The sequence below is a fragment of the Salmo salar genome, unplaced genomic scaffold, assembly GCF_905237065.1.
Source record: "Salmo salar unplaced genomic scaffold, Ssal_v3.1, whole genome shotgun sequence".
In the NCBI taxonomy this organism is placed as follows: Eukaryota; Metazoa; Chordata; class Actinopteri; order Salmoniformes; family Salmonidae; genus Salmo; species Salmo salar.
Genome location: NW_025549009.1, coordinates 12,577 through 22,500, shown reverse-complemented (window position 1 = coordinate 22,500; position 9,924 = coordinate 12,577). Strand labels below are relative to the sequence as shown.

Sequence of the window (9,924 nt, the reverse complement as noted above, 5' to 3'; positions counted from 1 at the left end):
TCTGTCTGAGAGATGGGTTAGCTGTCTTCAGAACCAGGTGACCTAGTCTCTAATCTGTCTGAGAGATGGGTTAGCTGTCTTCAGAACCAGGTGATCTAATCTGTCTGAGAGATGGGTTAGCTGTCTTCAGAACCAGGTGACCTAATCTGTCTGAGAGATGGGTTAGCTGTCTTCAGAACTAACCAGCCATCAACACATTGCTTCTCTTGAATTGTTTACCAGCCAATTGGGAGAAGAAAAAAAAATCCGATTGAGTTAGAAAATGGGGAGTCAGTCTGTACTACGATACGCATCAGAAGTCCCGTGGAGAAACCCCCACTAAACTCAAAACCAATCTGTTTCTAGTTAACGCTGCGGAGTTTGGAACATTCTAATAAATTAAACCAAAAATGAAAGGACTTGGATTTATCACAAAGAGAACTGAGGAACGCTGCTTTGAAATGTCCTCTTTTTTTACGGGTCCCAAATGCGGATAATCATTTCATATTGGGTGTTAACTCCTTTCCTGTGCAACCTGCCACAACCCCCAGGGCGACTTGTCCTAACTGAGCCAGTTCAACCCCCAGGGCGACTTGTCCTAACTGAGCCAGTTCAACCCCCAGGGCGACTTGTCCTAACTGAGCCAGTTCAACCCCCAGGGCGACTTGTCCTAACTGAGCCAGTTCAACCCCCAGGGCGACTTGTCCTAACTGAGCCAGTTCAACCCCCAGGGCGACTTGTCCTAACTGAGCCAGTTCAACCCCAGGCGACTTGTCCTAACTGAGCCAGTTCAACCCCAGGGCGACTTGTCCTAACTGAGCCAGTTCAACCCCCAGGGCGACTTGTCCTAACTGAGCCAGTTCAACCCCAGGGCGACTTGTCCTAACTGAGCCAGTTCAACCCCAGGGCGACTTGTCCTAACTGAGCCAGTTCAACCCCCAGGGCGACTTGTCCTAACTGAGCCAGTTCAACCCCCAGGCGACTTGTCCTAACTGAGCCAGTTCAACCCCCAGGCGACTTGTCCTAACTGAGCCAGTTCAACCCCCCAGGGCGACTTGTCCTAACTGAGCCAGTTCAACCCCCAGGGCGACTTGTCCTAACTGAGCCAGTTCAACCCCCAGGGCGACTTGTCCTAACTGAGCCAGTTCAACCCCCAGGGCGACTTGTCCTAACTGAGCCAGTTCAACCCCCAGGGCGACTTGTCCTAACTGAGCCAGTTCAACCCCCAGGGTGACTTGTCCTAACTGAGCCAGTTCAACCCCCAGGCGACTTGTCCTAACTGAGCCAGTTCAACCCCCAGGCGACTTGTCCTAACTGAGCCAGTTCAACCCCCTACGGCGACTTGTCCTAACTGAGCCAGTTCAACCCCCAGGGCGACTTGTCCTAATTGAGCCAGTTCAACCCCCAGGCGACTTGTCCTAACTGAGCCAGTTCAACCCCCAGGGCGACTTGTCCTAACTGAGCCAGTTCAACCCCCAGGGCGACTTGTCCTAACTGAGCCAGTTCAACCCCCAGGCGACTTGTCCTAACTGAGCCAGTTCAACCCCCAGGGCGACTTGTCCTAACTGAGCCAGTTCAACCCCCAGGGCGACTTGTCCTAACTGAGCCAGTTCAACCCCCAGGGCGACTTGTCCTAACTGAGCCAGTTTATTTGAGATGGGAGAGACACCAGTAACATTCAGCAACGTTATTAAGTCCAAGTCTCTTTGTCTCAACAATAAAACATGATTCATATGGACCTTTTTTTTTGTGTGTTATGATGTTATGACACAATGAATAATGAGAAATCAATGTTGACATGAAAAAAAAAAGCCATTTGGTTGGGGATGAAGGGAGGGAGGGATGAAGGGAGGGAGGGAGGGAGGTATTGGGGCAGTAGCTGGGCCAAGCAGCTGAAGGGAGGACCTGGCAGGGCAGTAGACTGATAGATTGACTGTTGTTCCATCCCTGGCAAGGCTCAGGAGTCCAAGACCACAGGTTAGCCGACCACATGGACAGAGCTGAGAGCCAGAGGGGAGTCCACTCTCACTCTGCTGTAAACACCACAGGTTGGACAGTGGCTGGTTTCTAGTTTGTTCCTGTGGATAGATGGAGTAGTCTATGGGCTGGCCAATATGTGGTGGGGAGAGGAGGAGAAGGAGAGAGGAGAGGAGGAGGGCAGGGGAGAGAGAGGAGAGGGGAGAGAGAGACGAGTGAAGGAGGGGAGAGAGAGAAGAGTGAAGGAGGGGAGGGGTGGAGAGGGAGAGGGAAGGAGAGAAAGGAGGAGGGCAGGGGAGAGAGAGGAGAGGGGGAGGGAGAGAGAGAGAAGGAGGGCAGGGCTGAGAGAGGAGAGGGAAGGAGAGGGGAGGAGACGGACAGGGGGGAGAGAGGGGCGTGTGAGGAGTCATTTGTAGAGAACGTCGGGGGCGGAGCGACCCAGGCCTGCAGGTGTTCCTCTAGGCCTCCCTGGAGGGAGGGGAGAGACGGCGGGAGTAGCGGGGGGAGTCTTTATGAGCAGAGAAGAAAGAAAGGGAGAGAGAGAGAGAGCATGTGTTTTCCCCAGACACACCAGCAGCTGCAGCCACACTGTGATTTATGCTTTTCTCTGAACTCTGGGATTTCAAAATGTTACATTTAATCAAACGCACAGAGACCAGAGTAAATGTTATAGATGTTCTCCATATAACCGCTGATCTCTTTACCATACTCTCCCGTCAGTCAGCCAGTCAGTCAGTCAGCCAGTCAGTCAGTTAGCCAGTCAGCCAGCCAGCCAGTCAGCCAGTCAGTCAGTCAGCCAGTCAGCCAGCCAGTCAGTCAGTTAGCCAGTCAGCCAGCCAGCCAGCCAGTCAGTCAGTTAGCCAGTCAGCCAGCCAGCCAGTCAGCCAGCGAGCCAGCCAGCCAGTCAGTCAGCCAGTCAGCCAGCCAGTCAGTCAGTTAGCCAGTCAGCCAGCCAGCCAGTCAGCCAGCGAGCCAGCCAGCCAGTTAGTCAGTCAGTTAGTCAGCCAGCCAGCCAGTCAGCCAGCCAGTCAGTCAGTCAGCCAGCCAGTCAGCCAGCCAGTCAGCCAGCCAGCCAGCCAGTCAGTCAGTCAGTCAGTCAGCCAGCCAGCTAGCCAGTCAGCCAGTCAGCCAGTCAGTCAGCCAGCCAGTCAGTCAGCCTCCCCTCACTGTGGGAATACAGGAACAAAGAGATGCTTCATCTTAATTTAAACATATTGAGAGAGATTATGAAAACCACAGGGATTAATCCTGGGAGAATGCAGCAGTGCTGTAATACTAAACATGTTTTGTCTGCTAATGTCTTTTCAACCTGTTGCTCTCTCAGATTATTGGCTTGACATGAGACAGATTGGAATACAGAGGTCTCAGAGTTCAATCATGTTTACAGAGTGGTTCCTAGAGAAGTTACACTCCGCTTGATTACACTTCTAATGTTATATTAATAGTATTATAGTTATAATGTTATATTATTAGTATTATAGTTATAATGTTATATTATTAGTATTATAGTTATAATGTTATATTATTAGTACTATAGTTATAATGTTATATTAATAGTATTACAGTTATAATGTTATATTAATAGTACTATAGTTATAATGTTATATTATTAGTATTACAGTTATAATGTTATAGTAATAGTATTATAGTTATAATGTTATATTAATAGTACTATAGTTATAATGTTATATTAATAGTACTATAGTTATAATGTTATATTATTAGTATTACAGTTATAATGTTATATTAATAGTATTATAAGGTTATATTAATAACATTGTAATGTTATATTAATAGTATTATAATGTTATAGTAATAGTATTATAATGTTATATTAATAGTATTAGTATTACAGTTATATTTATAGTACTATAGTTCTAATGTTATATTAATAGTATTACAGTTATAATTTACATTTTACATTTTAGTCATTTAGCAGACGCTCTTATCCAGAGCGACTTACAGTAGTGAATGCATACATTTCATTTCATGGTATTTAAAAAAATATATATATATTTTTGTACTTAATATAATGTTATATTAATAGTATTATAGTTATAATGTTATATTATTAGTATTACACTTCTGTTATATTAATAGTATTATAGTTATAATGTTATATTATTAGTATTATAGTTATAATGTTATATTAATAGTATTATAGTTATAATGTTATATTATTAGTACTATAGTTATAATGTTATATTAATAGTATTATAGTTATAATGTTATATTAATAGTATTATAGTTATGTTATATTAATAGTATTATAGTTATGTTATATTAATAGTATTATAATGTTATATTAATAGTATTGTAGTTATACTGTTATATTAATAGTATTACAGTTATGTTATATTAATAGTACTATAGTTATGTTATATTAATAGTATTATAATGTTATATTAATAGTATTAGTTATAATATTATATTGATAGTATTGTAGTTATACTGTTATATTAATAGTATTACAGTTATAATGTTATATTATTAGTACTATAGTTATAATGTTATATTATTAGTATTACAGTTATAATGTTATATTATTAGTATTACAGTTATAATGTTATATTATTAGTATTATAATGTTATATTAATAGTATTATAGTTATAATGTTATATTATTAGTATTACAGTTATAATGTTATATTAATAGTACTATAGTTATAATGTTATATTATTAGTATTATAGTTATAATGTTATATTAATAGTATTATAGTTATAATGTTATATTATTAGTACTATAGTTATAATGTTATATTAATAGTATTATAGTTATAATGTTATATTAATAGTATTATAGTTATAATGTTATATTAATAGTATTATAGTTATGTTATATTAATAGTATTATAATGTTATATTAATAGTATTAGTTATAATATTATATTGATAGTATTGTAGTTATACTGTTATATTAATAGTATTATAGTTATAATTGTAAAGTTTAAACTCTTTCCAAACGGCATTTTTGATAAATGCCTTTACAAGTGAACTATCTTAATTGACTTTTGTAAACCTGGTAAAGTCCTCACCGTGGTACTGGGACGGTACCGTGGTACTGGGACGGTACCGTGGTACTGGGACGGTACCGTGGTACTGGGACGGTACTGTGGTATTGGGACGGTACCGTGGTACTGGGACGGTACCGTGGTACTGGGACGGTACGTGGTACTGGGACGGTACCGTGGTACTGGGACGGTACCGTGGTACTGGGACGGTACTGTGGTACTGGGACGGTACTGTGGTATTGTTCCTCAGTAAACTGGGACGGTACCGTGGTACTGGGACGGTACCGTGGTACTGGGACGGTACTGTGGTACTGGGACGGTACTGTGGTATTGTTCCTCAGTAAACTGGGACGGTACCGTGGTACTGGGACGGTACTGTGGTACTGGGACGGTACTGTGGTATTGTTCCTCAGTAAACTGGGACGGTACCGTGGTACTGGGACGGTACCGTGGTACTGGGACGGTACTGTGGTACTGGGACGGTACCGTGGTACTGGGACGGTACTGTGGTATTGTTCCTCAGTAAACTGGGACGGTACCGTGGTACTGGGACGGTACTGTGGTACTGGGACGGTACCGTGGTACTGGGACGGTACTGTGGTATTGGGACGGTACTGTGGTACTGGGACGGTACTGTGGTACTGGGACGGTACTGTGGTATTGTTCCTCAGTAAACTGGGACGGTACCGTGGTACTGGGACGGTACTGTGGTATTGTTCCTCAGTAAACTGGGACGGTACTGTGGTACTGGGACGGTACTGTGGTACTGGGACGGTACCGTGGTACTGGGACGGTACTGTGGTACTGGGACGGTACCGTGGTACTGGGACGGTACTGTGGTATTGTTCCTCAGTAAACTGGGACGGTACCGTGGTACTGGGACGGTACTGTGGTACTGGGACGGTACTGTGGTACTGGGACGGTACCGTGGTACTGGGACGGTACTGTGGTATTGTTCCTCAGTAAACTGGGACGGTACCGTGGTACTGGGACGGTACTGTGGTACTGGGACGGTACTGTGGTATTGGGACGGTACTGTGGTACTGGGACGGTACTGTGGTATTGTTCCTCAGTAAACTGGGACGGACGGTACTTTCCCATGATGCAGCACATGTCTGGCGGATGAAGCATCGATGCACATCTTCTCTTAGTTAGTGGAAACAATAGATGATGTTTGTGGTAATTCACAGATGTGTTTGGGAATGTTTTCATGCAGGACTTTTAATCCTTAATTTTGTGTGTGTGTGTGTGTGTGTGTGTGTGTGTGTGTGTGTGTGTGTGTGTGTGTGTGTGTGTGTGTGTGGGGTTGTTTATCTACATGCTTTATGTACTGCCATCTCTCTCTGTGTGTGTGTGTGAGTGTGTCCTTGCGTGTCTGTGTGTGTGCTGTAAATGTGTGGTTCAGGACAGGTTGAGGGAAGTGACCTGGCCGTAGATGTCTGGGACAGGACAGGTTGAGGGAAGTGGCCTGGCCGTAGATGTCTGGGACAGGACAGGTTGAGGGAAGTGACCTGGCCGTAGATGTCTGGGACAGGACAGGTTGAGGGAAGTGGCCTGGCCGTAGATGTCTGGGACAGGACAGGTTGAGGGAAGTGGCCTGGCCGCAGATGTCTGGGACAGGACAGGTTGAGGGGAAGTGGCCTGGCCGTAGATGTCTGGGACAGGACAGGACAGGTTGAGGGAGTGACCTGGCCGTAGATGTCTGGGACAGGACAGGACAGGTTGAGGAAGTGGCCTGGCCGTAGATGTCTGGGACAGGACAGGTTGAGGGAAGTGACCTGGCCGTAGATGTCTGGGACAGGACAGGTTGAGGGAAGTGACCTGGCCGTAGATGTCTGGTTCAGGACAGGACAGGTTGAGGGAAGTGACCTGGCCGTAGATGTCTGGGACAGGACAGGTTGAGGGAAGTGACCTGGCCGTAGATGTCTGGGACAGGACAGGTTGAGGGAAGTGGCCTGGCCGTAGATGTCTGGGACGGGATAGGTTGAGGGAAGTGGCCTGGCCGTAGATGTGTGGGACAGGACAGGTTGAGGGAAGTGACCTGGCCGTAGATGTCTGGGACAGGACAGGACAGGTTGAGGGAAGTGACCTGGCCGTAGATGTCTGGGACAGGACAGGTTGAGGGAAGTGGCCTGGCCGTAGATGTCTGGGACAGGACAGGTTGAGGGAAGTGACCTGGCCGTAGATGTCTGGGACAGGACAGGACAGGTTGAGGGAAGTGACCTGGCCGTAGATGTCTGGGACAGGACAGGTTGAGGGAAGTGGCCTGGCCGTAGATGTCTGGGACAGGACAGGTTGAGGGAAGTGACCTGGCCGTAGATGTCTGGGACAGGACAGGTTGAGGGAAGTGACCTGGCCGTAGATGTCTGGGACAGGACAGGACAGGTTGAGGGAAGTGACCTGGCCGTAGATGTCTGGGACAGGACGGGTTGAGGGAAGTGGCCTGGCCGTAGATGTCTGGGACAGGACAGGACAGGTTGAGGGAAGTGACCTGGCCGTAGATGTCTGGGACAGGACAGGTTGAGGGAAGTGACCTGGCCGTAGATGTCTGGTTCAGGACAGGTTGAGGGAAGTGACCTGGCCGTAGATGTCTGGTTCAGGACAGGTTGAGGGAAGTGGCCTGGCCGTAGATGTCTGGGACAGGACAGGTTGAGGGAAGTGACCTGGCCGTAGATGTCTGGGACAGGACAGGTTGAGGGAAGTGACCTGGCCGTAGATGTCTGGGACGGGACAGGTTGAGGGAAGTGACCTGGCCGTAGATGTCTGGGACGGGATAGGTTGAGGGAAGTGGCCTGGCCGTAGATGTCTGGGACAGGACAGGTTGAGGGAAGTGGCCTGGCCGTAGATGTCTGGGACAGGACAGGTTGAGGGAAGTGACCTGGCCGTAGATGTCTGGGACAGGACAGGTTGAGGGAAGTGGCCTGGCCGTAGATGTCTGGGACAGGACAGGTTGAGGGAAGTGACCTGGCCGTAGATGTCTGGGACAGGACAGGTTGAGGGAAGTGGCCTGGCCGTAGATGTCTGGGACAGGACAGGTTGAGGGAAGTGACCTGGCCGTAGATGTCTGGGACAGGACAGGACAGGTTGAGGGAAGTGACCTGGCCGTAGATGTCTGGGACAGGACAGGTTGAGGGAAGTGACCTGGCCGTAGATGTCTGGGACAGGACAGGACAGGTGGGGGAAGTGACCTGGCCGTAGATGTCTGGGACAGGACAGGTTGAGGGAAGTGGCCTGGCCGTAGATGTCTGGGACAGGACAGGTTGAGGGAAGTGACCTGGCCGTAGATGTCTGGGACAGGACAGGACAGGTTGAGGGAAGTGACCTGGCCGTAGATGTCTGGGACAGGACAGGACAGGTTGAGGGAAGTGGCCTGGCCGTAGATGTCTGGGCCAGGACAGGTAGGTGTTGACCCAGCAGCAACACCTCAGAGAGGCACACAGAATCTCTGCAGACATACAGGGCTTTGTGATGTAGATCTTTCTGAGGGCCCATGCCAAATCTTTTCATCCTCCTGAGGGAGAGAAGGTGGTGTCGTGCCCCTCTTCACAGCTGTGTGGGGGAGACGGGATCCTGCGAGTGTGAACGGGGCGTTCTGAGTCAGAGCTGCTTCTCGTCTAAATGATTAATGTTTGTCATGGGAGAGAGGAGGAGAGGGAGGGAGGGAGAGGGGTAGGGGGAGGGAAAGAGAGGAGGAGAGAAAAGAGGGAGGGAGAGAGGGAGGGAGAGAGATATAGAGGGAGGGATAGGGAAAGAGAGGGGTAGGGGGAGAGGGGAGGGAAAGAGAGGAGGAGAGGGAGGGAGGGAGAGAGAGAGGGGTAGGGGGAGAGTGAGAGGGGTAAGGGGAGAGGAGGAGAGGGAGGGAGGGAGGGAGGAGAGAGAGAGAGAGAGGGGTAGGGGAGAGGGGAGGGAAAGAGAGGAGGAGAGGGAGGGAGGGAGGGAGAGAGAGAAAGGAGGGAGAGAAGGGGGAGGGGGGAGGGAGTAATGGGGAGAGAGAGAGAAGATAATTGCCTGGTGAAACTAAATCCCTGATCATAGGTGTCAGTAATAGTCTTTAGAGCAGATTGCCTCTCAGCGGGATGTCTTTCTGCTATCGTAGCTGTGTCTGGGAATGATCTGACGTCCTCCACTCTGGTTTTCACATCTACAAAATGAACGGTGGTGTTGATATCTGGGTTGTAGATGGACGGGAGGGCTTTCTGGACTCTGTTTAAAACTAATGGACCACTCTTTATGGCATGTCTTCCCTCCAGCTGTACCCCCTCTAGCCCCAGGGTCAGAGCACCCAGCTGTACCCCCTCTAGCCCCAAGGTCAGAGCACCCAGCTGTACCCCCTCTAGCCCCAGGGTCAGAGCACCCAGCTGTACCCCCTCTAGCCCCAGGGTCAGAGCACCCAGCTGTACCCCCTCTAGCCCCAGGGTCAGAGCACCCAGCTGTACCCCCTCTAGCCCCAGAGTCAGAGCACCCAGCTGTACCCCCTCTAGCCCCAAGGTCAGAGCACCCAGCTGTATCCCCTCTAGCCCCAGGGTCAGAGCACCCAGCTGTACCCCCTCTAGCCCCAGGGTCAGAGCACCCAGCTGTACCCCCTCTAGCCCCAGGGTCAGCGCACTCTCAAATGTTGTTTTTTGCCATTATTGTAAGCCTGCCCCACACACACACACACACACACACACACACACACACACACACACACACACACACACACACACACACACACACACACACACACACACACACACACACACACACACACACAGAGTGTGAGATGACATTACTCCTACCCCCAGTTTGGGACCTACTTTAAGGTGATTTATTCCCTCTCTATGGGATGTATTCCCCCTCTCTATGGGATGTATTCCCCTCTCTATGGGATGTATTCCCCCTCTCTATGGGATGTATTCCCCCTCTCTATGGGATGTATTCCCCCTCTCTATGGGATGTATTCTCTCTCTCTATGGG

The 9,924-nt window shown here is 48.5% G+C and overlaps 1 protein-coding gene across 1 annotated transcript in view; it reads left to right on the top strand.

Annotated features, from left to right (window-relative positions):
* Positions 1-9,528, top strand: part of LOC123735056 (proline-rich extensin-like protein EPR1) — a gene marked incomplete at its 3' end in the record, with an annotated part of 11,738 nt that extends 2,210 nt beyond the window's left edge. The window contains exon 3 of the mRNA XM_045712952.1: positions 9,219-9,528. Coding sequence (XP_045568908.1) covers positions 9,219-9,528 — 310 coding nt within the window. The remainder of the gene's footprint in view (positions 1-9,218) is intronic.
* Positions 9,529-9,924: the final 396 nt, after the last annotated feature.